This window comes from Phaeoacremonium minimum, assembly GCF_000392275.1.
Source record: "Phaeoacremonium minimum UCRPA7 unplaced genomic scaffold PA7_03_scaffold_476, whole genome shotgun sequence".
Lineage (NCBI taxonomy): Eukaryota > Fungi > Ascomycota > Sordariomycetes > Togniniales > Togniniaceae > Phaeoacremonium > Phaeoacremonium minimum.
The window spans coordinates 5,964-29,502 of record NW_006921378.1 but is presented as its reverse complement, the minus strand read 5'-3'; the positions used below and the strand labels follow the sequence as shown (position 1 = coordinate 29,502).

Below are 23,539 nucleotides of genomic sequence, written 5' to 3'. Positions count from 1 at the left end.
CGGCTCTCTCGACGAGGGCTTCATTTCGCTCTGATCCTCACTCGCCTTGTTTGAGGCAGCCAGCCGTTCTTGTCAAGTGTCGCTGTCATCTCGCCCGTCTCTCTGCCGACTTGGCGCGCTCTCGACCCTCCCCTTGCGTGTCGCTGCTTGTACGACTGCCCTTTTATCTGTCACGACGTATCGCATTACGCTCGACCACATATCACAGGAGCCTGGCACACTTTCACAAGGCTTCACCGATGGATCGTCTGCGCTTCAGGCGCAGCAGCAGGAAGGAGTCTTCTGCCACGCCGCCTGCCTCCAGCGACGGCCGGAGTAGCGGCAAGACAACGCCCGAACCAGCGGTCCAGGGTCCTCCGCCTCTGCCCCAGGTCCCTTTCAAGAAGCCCTCGCCGTTCCGAGCGCTGCATTTCAGCCGATCTGCGAAGCGTGCGCGGTCACCGCCTCCCGCGTCCCTTCCTCACTCGCCAGGTGCCGCTCTTCACCCACATGATGCTTATGAGCGCCCCCCTAGCTCGCCCTTATCCCTTCGGAAGGAAACACAGACGCCGGTAGAGGAGCCGACTCACAAGGATGGCAAGGCGCCCAAGATCCCGTCGTTCTTGACGTTAACTTCACAGGGTAAGTTGCTTATGATCAACCTCCTAGCCCTCCAACTAACATGTTCGCTACAGAGATAGACTCGAAGTTCCAAGAGATAGTCTGGCTCGAGCGCAACCGCCTCATGCAGTCTATGCAGAACAACTCGCCAGACTTCAAGTGGGCGCGCGTCACGGGCTCGCATCTCAAGCAACTGGATCGATACATGAATGTACAACCGTGGCACAACAACCGTGTGAAGCTCAATGTTCCCCCTGGACGTATCGACTACATCAATGCATCCCCGATAGAGCTGAGGTCGCCGGAGGATGAGGAGTCCGATCGGTACATCGCAATGCAGGGACCGAAGCAGGTGTCGACCGACCACGTCTGGCGCATGGTGGTCGAGCAGCTGGAGAGTCCAGGCGTTATCGTGATGTTGACGGAGACGCATGAGGCGAACATCGAGAAGTGCTTCCCGTACTTCCCCCGAGACCCGGAGGAGCCACCACTCGAGGTAAACGAGCACGATGAGTTTGGCGACGGCTTCAGGGCCAGTGTACGATGCGAATGTCTCGAGGAGACGCCCGCTGGAGATGCGATCGAGTTGCGGAAGCTGGTCATCCGCGTCTATCGTCACAGCAGTCGCATAAATGGCACGAATGGTAACGGCGCAAACGGTCATGTGCGGCCCGACGAGAACGGTGATGTCACAATGCTATCGCCTGGCAAGGTCCAGGATGATGCAAAGAGTGTCGAGGACGAGGGTGTGGCTGATGTCGGTCATGAGGATGGCGAGTTTGAGGAGCGTATACTGTGGCACTTCCTCTACAAGAAGTGGCCCGATTTTGGCGTGCCGGCTCTCGAAGACCTCGAGAGCTTCTTCACCCTGATGCGCCTATCACGGGAGAAGAACGCCGGCCCGCACAACCCGCGGATCGTACACTGCAGCGCAGGTGTCGGTCGCAGCGGGACATTTATTGCGTTGGAGCACTTGATAAGAGAACTTGATGCCGGCCGGCTTGAGCATTACGACACCGCGCCCCCGACCCACGAGACTGAGGAAGGCTACGTGGCCGTGGAGCGAGAGGAGGAGCAGGAAGACATGATCTTCAACACGGTGAATCAACTCCGCGAACAAAGACGGAACATGGTCCAGGCTGAGGCGCAGTTTTTGTTCATCTACCAGGTGATGCGCAAGCTCTGGCAGGACAAGTACGGCGGCACCGAGGACGACGAGGACGAGCCCGCGGCTAAGAGGTTGGAGTTCGACCCATTTGTCGAGGAGTCACTCTTGAAGACCGTCCCAGGAACTGAGACTTGACAGAGTCATTTTCGAACATGAGACGAAGGACCCGCATAATAGTTGTACGATGAACACGACAGGGAAGGGCACAAAAGCGAAGCATATACCAGATACCACCGCACGTTTTTAGGCGTTGGACAATGAATAGCAGAGTAAGGATGGCAAATCAGAGCGAAAGCAACGCAAATTAGCATAGCATGTACAGAGGACAAAGGGGCGTATTGGCATGGACAAAAATCAAGGGGGATTTTCGTCGTGGTTATTGTTGTCGTTTGACCCGATAGAGAGCACAGCTCTGAGAGATGGAATCATCCCAGCCGATCACAACAACAGAAGCAGCCAGCGGAAACAGGACGCTCGCTCGCGATACCTGAACTAAGTTTTCCACAGCACCTTTCCTAGGCAGGTCAGGAGGGCGGCAGTTGCATCTTTGCGTTATGGTATCATTTCGGTGGAAGCGCAGCAGCTTTGTATCGCACATGATCGTGTTGTACAATATTGAATAACTTGTATAGCTACGTCTCCGAAGGCATCGGATATTTACCCTGATACCAATGGCATAATAATCTGACTGATGGGGTTCCCTTAAGACGTGATCTCTGGGCGCGTCCCTGACCGGACAGACTACCTCGTCAGCAAGGGTTATGCTAACCCACGAAGATATAAGCTTTGAGCTTCTATAGAATAGATCGGTGGACCCGAGTCAGCACTTTATCATCGATCTTGAACAACTCTCGACGTATTTCGTAAGCAACCAGATCAGTGACCAAAAGCAGTAGTTGACACAAGAGAAATATGGCTATAAGAAGTTAGCTTGTGCCGAGTGCCATATGTGAAAGCGACGTTCCGCCCTCGCGCTCCGGATATTGGCGGGGCATCGGTCCAGGTGCGTCTTTCGGAATACCGAGGGGAGCGGGAGGTGACCAATCCTCTAGGATCGCGGTACGGCTGAAGCTCATGCACATTGCTACATGGGCGGGGCATCGTCATAGGTCGTTCTCAGCGGCACGCTCAACCCAGTCCTTGTCAGCGAACTTAGCATCAAGGATGCGGCTACCACTCCTAAAAGCTGACAGACATAACTAGGTGGTTAAGCTCGATGCTGATATTTGAATAAGTGCGTATATAGCATGCGAGACTGCTCGGACAAAGCTCATTGACTGTGTAAGTTGACATCACTATAATCTTACAGCAGACCATTTGCTAACATACTTTAGGTTCGCAAGGCTACTCGAATTCTATCCTGGAACTGAAAGTCAAGCATCCCATTCACCATAATGGCATCCGAGGCTCCGAGGAAGATCCTCCTCAAGGGAGGCACGCTGCTGCTACACAACAAGGATGGACATGTATCTCCCGCGGTGTCCGACCTTCTCATCGAGGACTCCACGATAGTCAAGATCGAGGCAGACATTACGGCACCTTCATCAGACACGAAGATCATCGATTGCACCAACAAGATCGTCTCGCCGGGCTTCATCAGCACGCACGCCCATCTGTGGCAGACGGCGTGCAAGGGTGCTCACCCCAACCACAGCTTCGTCGAGTACATGTCTTCTGGGAATTATATCTCCTCGGTCTACACGCTTGAGGATGCGTTTTGGGGCGAGCTGGCCGGGGCACTGGAGAACATTGATGGCGGCACGACGACGGTCGTTGATCATAGTCACTTGAACCTTGGACCAGACTATCGTGCGTACCCCTTTTCTTACCTTGTGCCCCTTTCTAGCCTATATCTCTTGCCGAGGACTTCTAACATCAGAGCCATTCACTGACACACACATAGCCAAGACAGCAATCCAGGCTCTTGTGACAAGCGGTCTCCGAACCGTCTACTGCTACTGCCCGCCACGCAAAGTGGCGTCGTGGAAACCGTTCACCTTGAACGACACCCCAGTGCCAGATATCATGGACGAATTCAAGGCCCTGGCTGCCGCTGGCCCCTTCGGTGGCACCGGCGGCCGAGTGTACATGGGGTTCGGCATGGACAACATCTACATCGGCCCGCTGCTCAAGCCGCAGTTCGAGGCGCTGCGCGCCGCCCCCGCCGCCCAGCTCATAACGAGCCACACGACCGCGGGCCCGGCGTACAAAATACCTCACGGCATCGCCCTCCTGGACGCACAGGGCCTGCTGGGCGGCGACGTGCTGATCAGCCACTCGCCGTACCTGACGGACGCGGAGATCGGGCGGCTTGGCGAGACGGGCGCGTTCGTCAGCTCGACGCCCAACACCGAGCTCCAGATGGGCTTCGAGCCGGTGGCGCTGCGCGATGGCGTCAGGGAGCGCGCCAGCATCGGCGTCGACTGCCACACGTGGGGCACGAGCTACCTCCCGACGCAGATGACGCTGCTGCTGCAGGCGCGCCGCCTGATGGCGTCGAACGACCTCGTCCGCGAGGGCAGGTGGAGCCGGCATACGGCGGCGACGGCCGAGGATGTCTTCAACCTAGGGACCATTGGCGGCGCGAGGGCGGCGGGGCTGGCGGACCAGATCGGCCAGCTCAAGGTCGGCTTCAAGGCTGACATCGCCGTGTTCGATGCCAGCAGCCCCGGCATGCTGGCCGCTGCCACGGAAGATCCTGTGGCGGCTGTGGTGCTGCACTCGAGCATCCGGGACGTGGAGACGGTGATTGTGGACGGTGTGCTACGCAAAGAAGGCGGCAAACTGCTAGAGATGCAAGTGCCGGAGGTGGATGATGTGCTGAAGAGTGAGGTTGTGCCAACGGGCAAGATCCTCTCGTGGAGTGACATTGCGGCTGAGATTCTAAAGAGCCGTGAGAGTATCAGGGGTAAGCTGAAAGGGATCGATTTCCGTCATGTGGAAGACACTATGATCAATATGTTCTATATAGACAAGCAGGCTTTGGTTGATTGAGGAAGCCAATTCAACAAGTGATCAAGAGTTAATGAGCGCTTTTGAGTCATACTATCTGCACAACCTCTTACTTTGGATAAGCTGCTTGGAGATCCTATTCAAGGGAATAATAGCATCACAACTTATATATCTGTACAACAGAAGACGTCTCTCATTATTGACTTTACTTAAAATCAAGGGTAGAAGAGCTGAAAAGAGAAGCTAGGTCACAATCCGAGGCTTTCCAACTAAATGGCAAATGTAAACTGTCACCAAGGCGCCAGTCACTTCGAAGTTATCAACAGTGTTTGCTGCCATCATATGTCTAACAAGCCTAGACATTTTGCAGAATGAGCACACCAACGTCATCGTGACTTCACGATGTCTAAGGCTTCTCAGTTCCCTAGATCCGGGGCACTGTTCAGGTGCTGAGTAGGAACTCGACTAGACAAGTGATAAAGCGTCCGCAAGATATCTAGCGGGACAGGGGTCAACCGGACCGTCGAAGGAAAGGCCCGAAGTGGCAGATAATGCGCCGGGTGCTCCCAGTTTCACCATGCAAGCAGGGTTGGCAGCACCGATAAAGTGTTTTTTCTAGTATCACAGCCTTCTAGAAGGAAAAGGCCGTGAACCGCCATTTTGCGGGGCAAGACAACTACACTTCCGTGCGTTGCTCCCCCAGTTGGAGAACATGTGGAGAAGGAGGGCGGGCGAGACGAGCTGTTGCGGTCCTGTTGATAAGGACAATCGGACCGCAGCGGCTAATCTCAAGAATAGCCCGCTGTGACACCAACTTTAAGCCGCCCGTTGTACTGCTTGGGTGGTAAAGAACGGGCGGGTCGACGTCACTGCTGCCGAGAAGTGTCTCCTGGGCTTGAGATTCCTTCCATGTGTCACAGCGTGTCACTCAACCTGTTTGCGGCGTCGTAGAATATTGGCAGGTTGGAGCATTGTAACCTCCCAGAACGCTGTCAGCCGTCAAGCCAGCGTTCCGGGCCGTTGGCCAGCGGCAGCCTGCCCATGGTTACAACAGGTGCGGGTTCGTTCAGAACTGTCGTGGTACTCGTTCTCCATATTCGGTTGGAGCTAGGGTAGGAGCTGCAACGGTCCGACCATTCAATAGCTTGCAGCACAGACCACGAGAGGGTGAAGGGTTGAAGCCGATATATCACCGCCATCGAACGCATCTGGTTGCATGTGAGAAGTAGAAGAGGAGCGTGGTAATTTCCTGTCGGCCTGTTTGATAGGCCTCTGGAGCATTTCCTCTTTGGTGTTTTCCGAATCATGGGTTAACCTCAGAAGGGCAACCGGTGAATGGCACCCCTGTATTCGACTTCGGTGCATTGAACGTTAGCACATGGCAAACACGCGGGCTAAAAAGCATGGTGTCCCGAGCTATAGAGAGCACGGACGCTGGAGAGGAGATGTACATGAAGATGCGGGAGGATGGAGGATGCAAAGTCTCGTCAGAACCACATGTCATGTACACTCGGCTATGCACAGACGTTGAGCTCAAGAAAGTGTGGTGGCAGCCACGGTCAACGACATCCCGAAGGCAATGGAGGATGTGGACAATTCTTTAAAGGGGATGGGCGATGAACGAGATGGGCGGCAGGTCGGATCATCATTATCTAGCTCAGCCATTTGACGGGAAAAGTTGGAGAAAGTTCCGATGGGCGGGAGCTAATAGGTACTGCAAGGTATTGAAGCTCGCTTGTTGGTGTGATTACCCGTGCCATCAAGACAATCTTCAGGTTTTGCGTCGAGTGCGAGTGTGCGAGTGTGTCGAACCGCCACTTGGTTCGAAGGAATCGAGAGGCACATAAGCGCATCTGCGGAAGAACATCGCTCAATTCCCGTTGGCTCTCACCATTGCCCATCCGGCAAGCGCTGTGCGCAAAGCACAGCAGGCACAGCTCAATGACGGAATCGGTGTGATGCCCGGGCCGAAATTGGAGCGCAACGCAGGTCCTACGGCAGTTGATCTGGCGTCCTATTCGAGAATCCTTGACAGTTGTGAGGGCGCTTCAGCTAGCATTGTCAACGCACTCGGGAGATATCCGTGCGAGCGTTCAAGGTCTGAAGCGGATAATCGCGCCCATGCACGCATCAATGCAGAGACAATCTCGTAGATGGGCATGCACTTTTCCGCCGAAGCCATAGTGAGTTACGTGGCCGGCCCGTGAAGATGGTGTAGTGGCGCATGTGAAGTGAAAGGGCTACTTGTGGTGGTCGGTAGAATGCTATGTAGGTAGGTATAGGTATTGGATGGAGATCATCCCCGGACTCAAGATTGGCTGATTATCAGGCTGGGCGTACCCCAGATGCCCCGGGTATCTGGAGACGGCCACCCTCCACATTTTCCGCAGCGTTACCGCGATTATCCCGAAATAACATGGCGGTTTCGGGATAAATATGGCCAGCATTGAATGTTGCCCTGGGAGTCACATTCGGACCCGGGACTGTTCAGACAAAGGTATGAATTGCAGTTTCGAGATGTCGAGAAATATTTTAAGGAGGATATAACGTTAATGTATAAAGCGTAAATACAGTTGCCTTCGACCGGAGAGGACCCGGCTTGCCCCAGTCCTCATCGTGTAATTCATGTAAGTGACTACGAGTGAACGAATAGTAGAGCGCAACCAAGACGACGCCTCAGACGGGTCCACGCCTTAGCTGATGATAGTAGCCGGTCGATCACGGAAAGGGCTGTCGTCCGAACTCCTGTTCCTGTACTTACCCTGGAATTTCAATAGGTGGTCTCATTTCAGGAATTGAGAGACGGACAGTGCCTTAGTTCGACAAGGGAAATAAAAACGAGTCATTTGAAAGCACACCTAGTCTAGTCTGGGGGCGGTAAAGGCATGTTGGCCAAGTTGAACCCTTAACAGGCTACTGTTAGCTTCACGATGAGACAGCCAGCGGGGACATATAAACCCAACCGTATTTCCGCTGGGACGGAAAAGGTCGAAGACAGAAACTTGCTTCACCGACAACAAGAAGCAATCATGCTCAGCTCCCCTTGGCTGTGTTCGAAATAGCAAGCCCTCTTCTGTTGATTATCCTGCTCTTCAGACACACGGAAAAAGGTGAAGAGAGGCTTTAATCATCCTCCACCCCCTGGCTCAACACGCACATACATAGTACACTCTCTGTCATTCATCGCAGCCCGGCGGCCCCACCGGGGAATCCACTCGGTCGAGGAGCCCCGCCCACCCGCCGTTGTGGCTTTGGTGCGGTTCCTGACTGTCCCGACAAATCTGGCATCACATATCGAACCCACCCGAGACACCCCCCTCCCCCCTGTCCTACTGCATAGTATTCTCTTGGTGAGAGCCCGGCCAGCATCCGGTCTTCTGGAATCCTTCCATTTTCCTCTCATCTTCTTAAGACCCCGTCATTCCTCCCCGGCCCGTCGAGGAGAGAGGCCTGGGGAAGGGAGGAATTTTAGATTCTTATATTTATCAAATAAACACCGACTGGCGACCTACCTTGGTAGATACCCATCCTGGCTAGCAGCAATACCCGGAGTCTACAGCCTACAGAACACCTTCTCAAACCTCCATATACTCACGGCTTGTTAGGTCCGCCAGGAATTCTGGGGCCCAGACCCGAATATAGCTTCAACTCACAGCACTAAGTCCCGCGCCCAACGCGACTAATTAGTCAACCAAACCACAACGCTACGGCACTGCTTATTCACGTCGCCCACCTGCTCCTATTCTACCCAATTATCTACTGCAAACCTACCTCCCGTACTCCAGGGCTGCATAGTGCATAGCACCTGTAGGCCATACCTAATAGGTGGGGGGGTTTTTCTGGTGTTCTCCTTTTTTTGCTCTCATTCTAGTGTACGAGGTGGACCACATACCCAAGACGACCCGCAGGAGCTGGCGCACACGAGCTACGAGCTAGAACTAAGTGAAGCTTACCTTAGGGAGAGAAGCCGGCTGGTCCCCGAAGAGCCGACCAAACACGCGCCGTCTAATTCGGAGAAGTTGACTGGGAAGAAAGTAAAAAAAGAAGAAAGCGGGCTCCTCGTTCCCACTCTCCAGCTTCGGCGCCTTCCTTCCTTTCTCTCCTACCCGACCTTCCTACTTCCCTCTCCTCGACGGGCAAGTTGCTCTTGCTCTTGCTCTTGCTCTTGCCGCTGCTTTTTTGAGGTGCGTGCAGTGGCTCAAAGAGGGAGGTACGGTTTCGGTTCGTACGAGGAAATTGCGAGTCGCAGACGGTAGCCCGGCTCAATCATTACCCAGTTTCCCAAACTCCAAGTCGACGGACGCCCAGGTAATCTGGGGACTTTTTTGGTCTGCTACCTTAGCTCTACGTTTTCATGCCGGCATCGAACGGACGTCTTCTCCGAACAGGAAGGACGTCGACAGCTCCCCCGTTTCATGTCCCGGCTCGCGCTACCTTATCAACTTAATCCATAATACAGTATCCAATACCTAATACGAGCCCGGCCGAGATAAGTCGGGCGACATACGCATATCAACCTTGGAGCCCCGTATCTATCTGTCTATCTACGCCCAAGCGCGTGCGTTAGGTATCTGGGCGGGCGGCGACCACCGCGATAAGATTGAGATAGCCAGCTGAGCCCACCGTGCACACCTGGAAGATCAGGGATAAGGGATAAGAGATCCGGATAGGGGATTGCGGATAGGCGTCATGACGTCGATTGTGAGTCTTTGTCCTCCCATGTCCTCCCATGTCCATGCATCTCCAACCCGCTGTCTTGGGTGCCGTTGCCTGTACAATGTACGATACTGTACTGCAGCAAGTTGCGCGGGCGGATTGTATGTACGTGTATGTACAACGTGCAGCACGCCCGCTTCTCCGGCAATTTCCCTCTCGATCAATCATCTTACACTATTGCTTGCTTCTGCCTCTCGCGATCTTCGCCCCTCCATCCCTCCTCACCGCCTACACCGCCTCACCGTGGCCCGCGACCTGCACTTCGCGACGTTCCTAATGACGCCGCGGCCTACGGTCCGGCCCCCCCACGTCCTGCACGACGTGCTGTCCAGCAGCCCTAGGCCTAGGCCACATTGGCATTGGGCGACGGGACAGCCATGTCGCTGACAAGGCCTCGCCTCACCCTCCTTTCTTATTCTCCCGAACCTACCTATCCCGGCCCTGTTTTATAATATGCAATTCTCGTGTACCCTTCGCCCCAGGGCCAGCTCACTCATATCCCCATGGTACCTACCTACATAATGTCGTTGCCTAGCTGTCCCTCCCTCCTGTTCCATGTCCTGCCTTGACCGCACCATGTCTTCTCGCTCTCTCTTCGACAGTTATCTCTTTATGTGGTGACGGTGTTATGGGGGAGTTCACCAACATGTTGCTGACCTCAGGCCTTCAGCTGTGCCTCGCGCACTACTGTGACGTCCATGGCCCCACGCCGTTGATGGTTACCGAGGGGCTGCCAGTACCTTGCAGCATGTGCTACGACCATGGCCTGCCGAACTTCAACGCGGCTAATGACCGGCCGCATACCAGCTCTCAGGTATCAGGGGGCGTCTCGTCGAATGCGAGTGCCGCCATAGAGAAGGCACTTCGGACGCTCAATCTAGGTGTTGCTCGCAGCTCCTCTGTACCAGCATCCGAAGTAGATGCTCAAACTCAGCGAGCAGCCTTTCTTCGCGTTTCCCAGAATACAGCTTCACCCGGCTCTGCGGTCGAAACTCCGCCTGTCAGCCCTCGTTACGCCCCCGAGCAGCTGCAGCGACCCTCAGATCTGTCACGACGCGAATCAAATTACCGGAGAACTTATGACGAGCATACAACCAAGCGGGCAGGCCCTTGCGAGAACTGTGCTTTGACCCTTCCACGACGGCAGGAAACAAGCAGTAGCCGGGGAGCTGGTGCTGAATCCACTCCTACACTACGAACTCGCGCGCCGTATGCTAAGGTCTACGGGGGTGGGATACCAGGTGATGCCTCGCCTCCAACATCGACAGACACGGATACAGATGGCGACGAGCAGCCACGGAGACCTTTGCACCGCCGTACTGGGACCATCACATCGACAACATCTAGGTCCAGTAGTTCAAGCTCGCAGCTTAGCACACATACACACTACCTCGATTACACGTCAACGCACGAGCCTGTTATTCCTTCCTCTTTCTCTATTGTTCGGGCATCGTGTCTTCGAACACTCTCCTTCGAGACACTGCCTCGCCATGCTACTACACCTGGGACTACCTCACCGGCTTCTACGCCGATAATGTCTCCTCAGAATTCGCCCTTTGTCACAACCCACAGCGCCGGGGCTGCTGCGTCCGGGGGGCCAATCTTCTTCGGAGACCCGGTAGCAGGGTACACCACAGCCTATATCTTCCGCATTCCGGACGTCCACGCGCGCGGCCACAAAAGAGTCTATGCATTTCTGGCTCTGAGTACTCATCGGGAGCGTCTTGCTATGAAGGCCTTTACTTTCATATCTAATGCGTTCCGAGATATGGCCACGTGGATTCAGACCTTAGCCGAGGCAGAAGCCGAGAGAGCTCTCGGCGACGCTAGCGCAACCAGCAGTCCCATCACAGCAAACCCAGGCAGTGGTTACGGCGGACTGGGTCTCACGCAGCCGCAGTCTCAGCCCACCGAAAGCTCGGGCGGGAGTAGCTTTCTGACTGGTGGTGTCGGCGGTCTATCACGTCGACTGGGTGGTGGCTACGGTGGTGGAGGTGTCTCCTTGAAGGCTCGGGGACTGGCAGAGCTTGTTGGGCTCCCAGACTTCTTCATAGAGCTGCACTCACGCTTTGTTCGATTGCTTCTCGAACTTGGTGTCGTCTTAAGCTCATAGGATGAGGCAACTCACAAGGACACGCCAAATAAGCACTAGTTCTTCTACGTGATGAGAATGACTGGGAAAACGGCTGCTCACTCGTCCAATCATATTTATACACACACGACTTACGACATGCATCTATTGCGACATAGTTTTTGAGGATTTTGTTCCTCGGTAGAGTTGACCAGTGGCGTTGAGACTGGTAAGGGTAATGCTAATGAGGAGTTGATGAACGCACTTACCCATTCGAAAGTAGGGGAGTCGAGATCTTCACCGGAGGGGAGAGAGTGGATTGATGGAGGCTATGCTGTTCTTGTTGATGATCTTATGCACGGGGGATATACCCAATACCCAATCTAGACTGGGACTGCTTGGTACAGCAGAAAGAGATGGGAAAGATAAGAAGGAAGAAAGGAACCAGCGACCAGTCGCATGTACCAACGCTATCTGTGCTTTGCGATTTGTCAAGTGTTTGGAGTTGGGCATGGATTAAGTACGGATGGTCATATTAAAGCATCTGCTGGGAATAGAGGAGACCTCGGGATACATAGAAAAACCTGCGGCTTCGTTGATAAAGGCAAACGGTGCCACAGAGTTGTGGGGATGGACGGCTTGTCTCTTCCCGTGGTTGATAGACAATAAAGATAGACTACAGGAGACAATTTCATGGGAGGGCATAGATAAAGGTAGCTCCAAAGTAGGAGACGCCATATTTCAAAAGACTGGTCATAGAATTACAGCTTTGACGGTTCCTTTTCGCCCGTGCTACCTTGCCTATCTTGATCTTGATGCTGATTAGTGTACAAGCTGGTCAAAAGGACCCCCGTTTCTTCGCATGCTATCTTCTCTCTATGGTCGGCCGAAGGCCACTGCATTGGCCATCGACTACCGTAACCCAACTCCGCCGTGAACCTCCCAAGGTTGCAAAGAAGCAGTGTTCGCTTATTTGTAGAAGTCGAACTTGTTCTCGTCGGTCGTGCCCTTCACCTGGCTAGAGTAAGCATCCTCCAGATCAACCTGGATGATGTTATATCTGTTCTTGCGCACGGCACGCAGACCGGCCTCTTGCATGATGGCCGCGATGACGGCGCCAGACAGGGGGTCGTTGCGCACGATCAGGCTGTCGAGGTCGACCTCGGGCGCCAGGCTCATCTTGCTGGCGATGGTGGAGAAGATGAGCCGCCTCTCGCGGCGGTCGCGCAGGCTGGGGAACTCGATTTTGCGGTCGAGACGGCCGGGACGCAGCAGCGCGGGGTCGAGCGTGTCGGCGCGGTTGGTGGCCATGATGACCTTGACGTTGGCGGTCTGGTCGAAGCCGTCCATCTGGTTGAGCAGCTCGAGTAGGATACGCTGTACCTCACGGTCGGCGCCGGTCTGAGCGTCGAAACGCTTGGTGGCAATGGCGTCGATCTCGTCGATGAAGATGATGGCTGGTGCATTCTCGCGAGCCATTCTGAAGACGTCACGCACCATTCGCGGGCCCTCACCCAGGTACTTCTGCACGAACTCGGAGCCGACCACGCGGATGAAGTTGGCAGTCGTGCTGTTCGCTACTGCCTTCACGAGCATGGTCTTGCCGGTACCGGGGGGTCCGTAGAGAAGTACACCACGGGGAGGGTCGATACCGATCTGCTTGTATAGATCGAAATGTGTGAGAGGTAGTTCGACAGCTTCGCGAATCTCCTGCTTCTGCATATCCAGGCCACCGACATCAGCATATGTCACGTCTGGCTTCTCATCCGCACCAAGCATAGCAATAGATGAGTCAGCCTCGGGCGGCAGGATATCGACGAGGGCATTTGAGTGTCGGTGCAGAGCAACTGATGACGAGGGCTTGAGCTTCTCGCGGTCGAGGGTAGAGAGGATTCGGACGACGTAGTTAGAGCCGGTACTCGATTGGACGATGCCGGTGCTGGTGTTCTGGTTAGCCATGTAAATCTTGACACGCCGTAATCACAGCGGACATCATAAACATACTTCTGGTCGATAGCCTCCATGAATTGACCGATGACCAAAGGCACACTCTGGATCCTCTTGATCTCCTCCTGAGCCCGGACGAGCTCTCGCTTCAGGCTTCTTTGCTCATCCTTGATGTATTCTTCTTGTAGCTGTATGTACTCGAGCTGCCGTTGCAGCTTCTTTAGGCTGGCATAGTCGTCGCCTGCCTCTGCCGATACGCCCTCGAAGTTTTCGATGCTCGGTATTGTTGAGGGAGCTGTCTTCTTGTGAGGAGGGACGTGGTTGGCTGGGTTTTCCACGAGGATGTCACCCATGGTTGCGGCGGGAGAGGAATCTGCCGGTGTGAATGATGTGAGGGTAGCAGAAGCCTGATGTGAGTTGTTCTTGGTGGGACAGGAGGTCGGATGAGCGCTTGGTGGAGGATGGGGAGGTTGATGTTATGAGTTTGATGAAACTGGTCGATGGAGTTCTGGCTGGCTCCCAAGGCACGACAGGTCAACGCAACGCCAGCCAGCCTTCCTTTGGACATGGTGAGGTAAGCTCCATAGCTGAGGTGCATGGCCCGTGCGCTACCCTTCCTTCCCTCCGGATCGGATTAAGTAGAATGCGACGCAAAGGAAGGACCCACCCCGAAAGAGTATCCCGAGGGTGGAGCTTGGCGTCATTGGACAAGCTACTGCATCACCTTGGGCCCACATCGGATGGATGGATAGGATTGGCTGAGGATTGCGTCTGAGGCGAGGCGGGATGCTTCAGGTGCTTGTGAAAACCAGCATCTTCAGTCAGGATTCCCCATCCGATGCTGTCCGAGTGGCCTGTAAAACGACCTATCACACTCCCCGTTATGTTGCCCGTGTTGAGAGAGACCTCCTGCCACATTGCTCTGCAAGCCCAGCAGGCACCATGTAAGGACCCCTACTCCGTACCTAGGTAGGCTACCTACTCCACTCTTGCTGGCATTGGCGATGATGTGAGGAGACGTGCTCGCTGGCCGGCCGCTGTTAAGCATGAGGCTGCTCTTCAGGCATCTGGACTATCTGTTTGTCCTGCCTACCCGCAACTTCCCCTCCACTACCCTCCATTACAGTTGATAGTATATACATACATACTGTAGGTACTTGGCCGCTTGCCTGGCCAGTCTAGAGCTACTGTGGGCTGCTTGCTTGGTTGTATTTAGCTACCGTCCCCACTAACATCTAGACGTCGTGTGAGCAACTCCCGCTAGTTAGCGTCAAGCCGCCGGTTGACTGGTGACACTAACACGCCCAGCAGCCAAAGAGTCATCTTCGTCCTTTCTTATCCGACTCATCCTCGTTCCTAAACTTAGACCTGATTTCGGCCTCCTCTTCAATCATACAATACAAAACCTCAATCTGCGCTCCAGCACCGCTTCGGCTGCACACAGTCTCCTAACTCTCTCCTCGATCCTCCTCTGCTGTGTCCCGCCTGCTGTTGCTACTGTTCGTCTCTTGTTCTCCGTGACTTCACTTCCCTAACTGCTACTTGTCGGTGTTCTGGACTGAACGGAGGGTTTAATGCTTCGTTTCCTCTCCTTCTTTCCGTCTGTTCGGCGACAACACCATTTCCCGCCTTCAGCTGAAGTTGCAACACGTTTAATGTTATAAACTCCTCCTCTTCTCACAAGCAATGTCTTCCTCGATTGCTATCCCCGCCGGCCCCTCAGTCCTGGCTTATGAAGACCGCCGCTCTTCTAAGGCCCCCGCCAGCTCCTCCTCGTCCACCTACTCCAGCTCGCCCAGGACGCCGTCTTCGTCTCTCAACTCCACACCCAACTCTGCACAGAAGCAGAAGATGACCCATGAGCGACGACCGAGCCTCCTGAGTAAGTTATATGCCACATTCCTGTTATCTGCTGCACCTGCACTCCAACTCCTCTCTGGGTTTGGAGCCTTACCGCTCCCAAACTCTTGATGTGAAGTGTCGAGCAACGACTAACATTCTAACTCGCAGGCACGGCAATTTCCAAGCAGGAGTGCACTCTCATCAACATTGCGGACCCGGATGGCCCCCCTCGCCTGGTAAGTGTCACACCGACTTACTCATTGCCTAAGGGGTATGACTGATTCCCACTCTCCTAGATCGGCTATCTTTCCTCTAGCCAGGGCTTCGTGTGGAATCCAGGTGAGACTCTCATCATCCCATGTTTCTCAAGGCACACCGCCTATGCTCATGGTCGGCTGCTGACAACCTCTATAGAGATCTTCCTGCCGTCCTACATCGATTGCGATTACGTCCCTCTGGAGAACCGACGAGAGCCGGTGCATGACATCGTGCTCAGCGACGAGGAGGTCAAGAACATGCTCCCGCAATAAATTGCCTCGTGTACTACAACACTGTCGGGGTTATCGTTCTGGTCATGCTTCGCAACGCTATTAGACCCATCATTCTCGCGAGAACACATTTTCATCCACGGCGTCTGGCACTTGACTTCTTTTTTTCGTTTTGTGGTGTATCTCGGATGGCCAGATTGACGGTTTTACGCTTGTTACAAGGTTCTGGGAGCCTGCGAAGACTCTCAGGCTGTTCTTCTTTGCGAGGAGCGGATTGACGGAGTACATATTTATGATATCACTGGGTCTCTTTACTGCTACACGGATGGGGGTTCAATGGTGTCTCACGAGGGCTTATCCTTATATCCATCATCTGCGTTCCGTTTCTACATTTGAACTTGGATTTCTGGCGTCCGTTTGGCATTGGTGGGGAATAGGTTGTCACAGCTCATATCAACGTTTACTCTCTTGACTTTTGTCTGGTGTCATGCTCTTGTCTTTTCCATTCAATACGCTCGACAGTGATGTCTTATCAACTCCCTGGTCATTTCATGAGGTTTATGCCCGGACCTGCAACTACTCTCGAGACACGTAAGGCAGAAATCTACGTGTTCGCTGTGTCTGAGCCCATCAATTCCCGCATCTGTCCAACACATGCCATCTGCAACCAGTACCCAATACCCAATATGCATGAAGGGGGCAGCAGCAGCCATATATGCAACCTTAGCCCACGTGCACAGCAGAGCAGGCGAATTACCAGCGCTTCTGCAGAGCAAGCATGCAACAGCCAGGATCTCTAAAGCTCCCACGTGTGGCATGCGCTACGGGACGATAGATGGCCTAGCCAGGTCACCAAGAGCCTTTGAATTCCCAATCTCATAACAATGTGCAGGTCTTGTAATTATGAACTTTGCATATCGGCAGGTCTCAGGACGGCTAATCCGCCACCTGTGGTAGACAATCTTACAGCCTGGCTAGGTGCTCAGGGCAGTGAACCGACAAAGTGAATGAACCCCGCCCACTTACACACTGGCTCACTCTCCCGTCATTGACGTGACTCGAGGGTCCGAAGGTCGGCTCTTATCAGGAGAGAGGAAGCTAAGCGCACGGACCATACCACCAGCGATAAGATACTGATGGCGGGGCCCCAAATTGGACAGGCCGTCCGGGTACCGCTTTAAGTAAACAGACAGGACCCGAAAACTGAAGAGACGATTGAAATCAAAATCTACGGAAAACATACCACAACAACTGCACCGCTAAGGCTTGAACTTCATTCGACTTTTCTAAAAACTTGAAATTATGGACTCGGGCTCGATCCATCGCCCGATCGAGCTGCAGTCCCCAGAGGACTTCACCTACCTGATCAACAACGTGCGACGCGCCGCGGCCGATAGCATCAACGCCGCGTTCCCGCCGGTCGAGGGCCACGAGGACCAGGAGGACGAGCTGCGCGTGCGGATAGAGCAGCTGGTGTACAGCGTGCGTTTTGCCCTTTCCTCAGTCAAAGCCTGAAATAGACCAGGATTATACTGACAGTTGTGGACACCGTGCAGTACATCAAGCAGACATTCACCCTCGCAGCCCCGAACCTCACAATCAACGGCCTCCCCGTCAGCCCAGATACGTTCCTCTCGGGCATTGGCTCCGCTGATGACGGTGACTCCCGCGGTCCCGAGGAGCAGTACGAGCCGTTCGACGGCCGCAGGCGGCAGCGCGTCGAGGAGCTCGCGCGCGAGGAGGAGGACCTGCTGCGCGAGATCGCGGCGCTGAAGCGCAAGGTGCCCGCGGCCGCGGCCGCGCAGTACGCAGAGCAGTTGCGGACGTCGGTCAAGGCGGACGAGGAAGCGCTAGAGGCGGCGCGAGCGAAGGTGCTGGAGGGCAGGAAGGCCGGCGACAAGAAGATGCTGGACGTGGGCGGGCTGGAGAGGCAAGACGCGGTGGAGGAGGCGTACGAGGGAGCGGTCAAGGCGCTGGGGCGGCTCAAGAGGGAGATGCCTGCCACGGTGGCCAAGATGGAGAGGGCAAGAGTGGCGGGAGAGTATGTTGTTACAGAGAGGTGATGCATATCTCGGCTTCATTGCCAAGACCTACGTTACGAGTGTACTGTATGATGAAAGGGAGCCACAGGTTATACGGGCGTTTTGGAGTCTTTGAGATAGGACGGGATGGAACAGAACGGCATGGCACAAAAGGATGATGGCACTGGGAGGCTTATTGATACCACGACATGCCACATAGCATAATCTAAAACATTCAATTCGTGAGTCTGTTCATAATAGACGCACAATACGGGGGAATTGTTGCCGAAGAAGCCACCTAATTACAGGATCTCTGCACTGCATCACCCCATCAACGTGAAGAGCGAACGGTCTTTGACTGTTGAAAGTTGCTGCACCGCTGTATATGCCACCTCCACAGTTCTGTTCTTTTCCATCTTTCTACGCCGTATGCCGAGTCTGACTGATCAACCAAAAAACAACAACGAGCCTCGGCCTAAGAGCCTCTATGCGGTAGCAGTTGCCTTGTCCTCAGCCACGGCCGTCTCAGCGGCTCCCTCAGCTGTTGCTTGGGTCTCCTTGCCGTCAGCCTCTTTAACCACCGAGCCGGTGTTCTCAATGGTCTCCTCCGCCTTGGGCGCTTCAGCCTTCTTCTCCCACTTCGCAGGCTTAGCCCACTCGGCCTCCTTCCACGGGCCCATGTCGCTCAGCTCACAGCCGCCTGCGCACTGGCAGCTACCACCAAACTGCTTCGGGAGGTTCTCAGCGGGCACCTGCTCCAGCAGGTCCTTCTGGTAGCTCGAGCCCAGGATGTGGATCTTCTGCACGGTGACGGGATCAATCCAGCCCTTGACAACGCTCCAGACGGCGGCAAAGCCCCACGGCGCGTTTATGATATAAAGGCGACCGAGACGCTCCGGGTAGTAGTTCTGGGATAGGTTGGAGGCCTGTCTGATGTAGCCGTACACTTGTCCAGCCTTGGATAGACCGACGCCCTTGAGGTCCATGATGGTGCAGCACGTCTCGAGCAGGTGGCCGTGCTTGCGACTGGTGGCAGGCAGTCTAGGGTCAGCCACACGCTCGTACTCGACGGCTAGGTTCGTCAGCATTCGCTCTGCGGTTGTGATCTTGTACATGGCGGTCAGATCGATGCCGCCCAGCTGCTCGATGTACACGGGTCGGCCATCCTGTCAGGTAGCATATATCAGCGATCCAGGCTCATCAAGCCGAAATGGGATGAAATCTCCGTACCTTGTCGGTCTTGTGGTAGTATTGCGGGTAGTATTTGAAGAGCTCGGCCTTCTCGGGGTAGTCCCATGTGGGCAGCACCTCGTCGAGCTTGGTATCTTTCCGCCACTTCTCACAGTCGATGAACCTTCAAATAGTCAGCACGCAATCCCAGACACACCTCGTATGTTCAAAACTTCTCACATCTTCTCGGACAGGTTGACATCAAACTTCCGCGCTCGTAGGAATCGCAGCTGAGACCACATATTAGCGACTGTTTCTGACAAAGGGGCACGCGGAGACTCCATACCAGAGTCAGGGTATCCAGCCGGTCCTTATAGCCCTTTGACTCGAGCAGCATTCTCAGCTGGTGAACCTGAGCCTGCTGTTGGGGCGTCAAGTGGCCGGGATGGCCAGAGGCAGCCACAGGAGCAATGATGGGGTAGTCGTAGTCATCATACTTGGGATCAAGCTCCATGCCGCCTGCAGCGGGGTTCTCTGTAGCCATGACGATGCAGATTTGGGGGTGTTGATGTAGGTAAGCCGGCGGTCAAGATCCTAATTTATGAAAAGGCAAGGAGAAAAAAAAACAAGTCTCGATAGTTGCAGTGGCTATCTGAGGCTAAGCTTATGGAGGGAGGTGTTGGGCAGAATACCCTGGGCTTGTCTCCTAGGGGAATCTATGGTGGAGCACAACACGCGCGGACGATATTAATTGAAGATAGTCGAGGGCTTGCTTCTGGGTTAGGTCCAAATTTTCGTCATAGGCGAGGCGACCGCCCAGCTTGCCCTTGCCTGGCTGCTGCTGGCTGTTGCCGCCTCGACGAATAGCGCTGTTCAACCCCACATCCCTCCCTCAACGCCCCTGACGCATATCCGCTTACGTAACCCCTGCCAGCCTTGGTATAGGAAGAGAGGGCATGCCTCAGCATCCAGAATAATGCATCTCAGAGGCGCAGGAGGTGCTCTCGGTATTCTCTAAATTGATATGACATACGATATCAGAACCGTTTTACAAGGAAAAAGCTGTGACAACTGTATTGCGGACTAAGGTATTCGGACACCGAGCACGAGAGCAGTTCAGCCTTATACGATTCCATGTTCAGGGGAGGTGCAATTGTCTTCATCATCTTTGTTTTGCCGCGGCGTTTTGTCACTGCTTATTGTGAGGTGAAGGATGCCTCAGACACCGGCATAGGCTTGATAGGCCTCGAAGACCGATAGGTGTCGCCTGTAGTTGCTCGATGTACAACCACCAGCTTCCTGATAGACATTCTTTTTGGCGTATATTAATCCCTTTCCTGAAATACTGGATTCTGATCTTTCATCAGCCGCCCGACGGATCATCTTCCTCTTTGTCTTCGCCTTTGCCCTTCTCGTCTTGCGACTGATCTTTCCGTTTCTGTACAATGTCCCAGTTGTAAACTCTTGCAACAGCAACCTCCATCGTCTGGAAGTCTAAAGTTAGCAAACCATGAAGTTGCACTATGAGTGAAGTAACCTACTGTGATTTGTTCCCTGAGAAAGTCTAGATCCTCCTCGCAATTCGATAGTGATTGTTTCGCGGCACTTAACCTCCCATGGAGCAAGGTCTCTGCTTCTTCGATCGGATATGAAAGCATCACATTCGCCTGTAGCTCAAATCAGCATCTCGAACGCCGTTTTCTTCACATGATTGTACACACCCCGAGCCACAGATAAACCTCGTCGGTCGGAGGGATCTCAGCCTTTGCGAAAAGGGTATCATTGAGCTCGAATGTCGTCTCGATAGGGTCGGACTCGTCCTGTCATTACTTTGAGCCCTGTGCTTGAGCCATGTCATCCCAGGATTCATCCATCGCCTACCGTTCTCGTTTTCAGAAACCGGACTGTGTCCAGCGTCTTCTGGATATCAGGCATCTTGTCCTTCAAGCCGGCAACCCTCCGCTGTAGATTCGCTTCCATGAACTGGTACTTCCTATCGGAGAGGATATTTTCTTAGCATCGTGTCCATGCGCAAGGATACCTCATCCAGTCTTGCAGCCGATCGAGCAACTGAGTGGAGCCGGAAACTCACGAGATCATCTCCTGGAAGCTGCGCAGCGTGGGCTCGACATCCGCCCTCGACGAGACATAGTCCTCGACCTTGTCGACGAACGGTGCGAACGGAATGCCGCGTGGGTTCGTGGGCGCATCCTTGCTGCTGCTGCTCCTGTTCAACACACACTCGAGGTCAGTTCATTGTGCTCCCTCTTGCCCCGGAGCATGGACGCCGCCTAAGCCAGCTCTAGGCCTGCTGCTCTGTGATGCTCTGCGGGCCTCTCTCTAGAACAGGATCAGGAACGCTTGCTCACTCGGATGCGACTTCTTTTCCTTTGCTGGCCATGGTCGTCAAGGCTCTCACATTGACCCGGTCGGAGGGCTCTTGGAAGTATGTCGCCAAGTCAGTATTGGAAGTGCAAAGTGACGGCACGGAAATTTTGGGCACAGCTACGCTTTGTTAGTTGTCGAGCTTCCTGCAGGGGTGGGGCAGCTAAGGTGGGGTTGGCAGTGATAGGGGAAGGTACCTATGGGCAGGCGCATGGAGGGCAAGTCAAGCCTTTTATCAATTTAACTACCTACTTTATATCGCATATCCATTTCACATCATCGATGGCAAAGCCAACAGCTCTTTGCATGTCACATTTATTCACACAAGCAGAAAATAAAGTCCTCGAAGATTTCCTTTACGCTACAAGGCTCATATGATATGAACTAATGGGATATCAAGAATCTCGCAACCGCCTGCTACTGGGGTAACTTTGGTGAAATGCCCTTCCCACGCTTGAAAGATCATGGCTTCTCTACTTTTCCAATTCTGTAGAGAATCGTCGCCGTTCGAAACGCCTGCTCCATAACAAATAGTTTTCTTCCCCGAAAGTCTCGTCAGATCAGTGAGCCCCCTTTCGTCAAGAAATCATCCGAAATCAATCAATGCATCCTCCTCCTGGCTAGTTGCAATATAGACACTACCCACGTCACCGGCGGTAGCGAGAGAGCTGCCGGCCCTTACAGCCTCGACACTCTTGCCACTTGCTGGGGCGCTGGCGCTGGCGCTGGTAGCCACACTCATGGACTTTTGCCTGCGCTGCTTGTTGGCATTCCGCGTTCTTGGGGACACGGAGCTGCCGACGGAGGCTTCGTAGCCATTGTCGTCCTCAGCATCGTCTTCCTCGTCGTTCGAGCTGAGATCGGCTCCTTCCGGATAGGTGTTGACGTTAGACTTGTTGCGGTTGACCCGCTTGTGGACAGACAGCGGCGAGTCGTACATCTCGTCATCGTCAGCCTCTCCAGCAGACTCTGGACTGCTCTCATCCTCTGACTCAGAGCTGGTGCTAAAAGGAGGATAGAACATAGAGGGCTGCGGGAGGGGCATGGGCTTCAGAGGTCGGATCTTGGCTGATACAAAATCATACTTCACAACGGGTGTTACTGGTCGAGAAGGCCCAGTGGGTTGTGGTGACGCCGTGGACATGGTCGCCAATCTGTTGATGATGGCTTCCGTTGTGTCGTAGTCATCAGAGTCAAACCTGATGTTCCGAGGATGCCGTGTGATGGCGAGGACTGCAAAGTGGTCTTCAGGCATCACACCGCCCAGGCCACAGGGTTCGAGCAAAGGCTGAAGGGTCTTCGCATGGACCTTTCCGGGTTCATCGCACCACGGAAAATCGAAATCCAACTCAATGGCGCTATCTGTGTCATCCATAGTCAGATCCGGCTGTGAATCTGGAGATGACGAGGCATTTTCAGCAACGGCGGATAATCCATCAACAAACGGCCGGAATGACAAAGAAGACCCGGACCAAGTCCTACCAGAACTTGGCCGAGCGTCATCGAGAAGTCCAGATGATTCCAATTCAGTTGACTGTTCCTGGCCCGTCGAGATCATATATGTGGTTGGAGAAACATCACCGGTATCGCCCGACAAGTCTGTACAGAATGGCGCCCCGCTGTAGTACACAATGGTGCCGTCGACTCTACGCCGCTTCCGACCGGAAGAGGCCGTGCCACTGAGACTCCACCGCGAATTGTTAGTAGGCTTACTGTCGTCCGCTGAGATGGGCGATTCTGATTCATCTAGCGATGTTTCCATTGAAGAATGTTGATGAGCAAAAAGTGGCTTGTAATGAAAATCTCCAGATGAATTCTGCGACTGCAGTCCCAACTTCGACTGGTTCTCCGACAGCTCGTCGAGTTTGCGTCTCTTTCTCTGGCCATTTTCGTTCGATGCCTCGGACTCATCCGTGACTGGGCTATGCTTGGAATTGTCACCGCTGCTTTCACCGCTGAACTTGGTACCTTCTGTACCACCTCTCCAACGGAGTTTTTGTCCGTCTGGCGACAATTGAAACCTTGTGCTTTTCTCAGTCACGGCTTGGCGGATGAAAGCCGGTGTCACATTCATCATGTGCAGCTGTGCCATGTTGCAAAGCAAGTTGAGATACATCCATCCATCAGCGTCCATGGACACATCCTGGGATCGGAATGCTCTCGCTGCCGTCGACCCTTC

The 23,539-nt window shown here is 54.1% G+C and overlaps 8 protein-coding genes across 8 annotated transcripts; 4 read left to right on the top strand and 4 right to left on the bottom strand.

Moving 5' to 3' along the window:
- Positions 1–239: 239 nt before the first annotated feature.
- UCRPA7_6464 (putative protein-tyrosine phosphatase 2 protein) lies at positions 240–1,903 on the top strand (the record flags this gene model as incomplete). Its single annotated transcript, XM_007919002.1, has 2 exons — positions 240–621; positions 675–1,903. The coding sequence occupies 2 exons, from the start codon at positions 240–242 to the stop codon at positions 1,901–1,903; spliced, it is 1,611 nt and encodes a 536-aa protein (XP_007917193.1).
- A 1,259-nt stretch (positions 1,904–3,162) lies between these two features.
- Positions 3,163–4,762, top strand: UCRPA7_6463 (putative amidohydrolase family protein; the record flags this gene model as incomplete). The annotated part of the gene is made up of 2 exons (XM_007919001.1): positions 3,163–3,577; positions 3,672–4,762. The coding sequence occupies 2 exons, from the start codon at positions 3,163–3,165 to the stop codon at positions 4,760–4,762; spliced, it is 1,506 nt and encodes a 501-aa protein (XP_007917192.1).
- Positions 4,763–12,476: 7,714 nt separating this feature from the next.
- UCRPA7_6462 (putative 26s protease regulatory subunit 6b protein) lies at positions 12,477–13,807 on the bottom strand (the record flags this gene model as incomplete). Its single annotated transcript, XM_007919000.1, has 2 exons — positions 12,477–13,446; positions 13,512–13,807. The coding sequence occupies 2 exons, from the start codon at positions 13,805–13,807 to the stop codon at positions 12,477–12,479; spliced, it is 1,266 nt and encodes a 421-aa protein (XP_007917191.1).
- Positions 13,808–15,140: 1,333 nt separating this feature from the next.
- On the top strand, positions 15,141–15,826 carry UCRPA7_6461 (hypothetical protein; the record flags this gene model as incomplete). The annotated part of the gene is made up of 4 exons (XM_007918999.1): positions 15,141–15,336; positions 15,465–15,532; positions 15,593–15,635; positions 15,711–15,826. The coding sequence occupies 4 exons, from the start codon at positions 15,141–15,143 to the stop codon at positions 15,824–15,826; spliced, it is 423 nt and encodes a 140-aa protein (XP_007917190.1).
- Positions 15,827–17,086: 1,260 nt separating this feature from the next.
- On the top strand, positions 17,087–17,847 carry UCRPA7_6460 (putative kinetochore protein; the record flags this gene model as incomplete). Its single annotated transcript, XM_007918998.1, has 2 exons — positions 17,087–17,266; positions 17,341–17,847. 2 exons carry the CDS (start codon positions 17,087–17,089, stop codon positions 17,845–17,847), a joined length of 687 nt encoding a protein of 228 aa, XP_007917189.1.
- A 443-nt stretch (positions 17,848–18,290) lies between these two features.
- Positions 18,291–19,519, bottom strand: UCRPA7_6459 (putative sec14 cytosolic factor protein; the record flags this gene model as incomplete). Its single annotated transcript, XM_007918997.1, has 4 exons — positions 18,291–18,971; positions 19,036–19,159; positions 19,216–19,265; positions 19,322–19,519. 4 exons carry the CDS (start codon positions 19,517–19,519, stop codon positions 18,291–18,293), a joined length of 1,053 nt encoding a protein of 350 aa, XP_007917188.1.
- Positions 19,520–20,338: 819 nt separating this feature from the next.
- Positions 20,339–21,376, bottom strand: UCRPA7_6458 (putative prefoldin subunit 3 protein; the record flags this gene model as incomplete). The annotated part of the gene is made up of 6 exons (XM_007918996.1): positions 20,339–20,461; positions 20,517–20,642; positions 20,697–20,795; positions 20,857–20,968; positions 21,068–21,202; positions 21,345–21,376. 6 exons carry the CDS (start codon positions 21,374–21,376, stop codon positions 20,339–20,341), a joined length of 627 nt encoding a protein of 208 aa, XP_007917187.1.
- A 570-nt stretch (positions 21,377–21,946) lies between these two features.
- Positions 21,947–22,735, bottom strand: UCRPA7_6457 (putative frequency clock protein; the record flags this gene model as incomplete). Its single annotated transcript, XM_007918995.1, has 1 exon — positions 21,947–22,735. One exon carries the CDS (start codon positions 22,733–22,735, stop codon positions 21,947–21,949), a length of 789 nt encoding a protein of 262 aa, XP_007917186.1.
- Between the last annotated feature and the right edge of the window lie 804 nt (positions 22,736–23,539).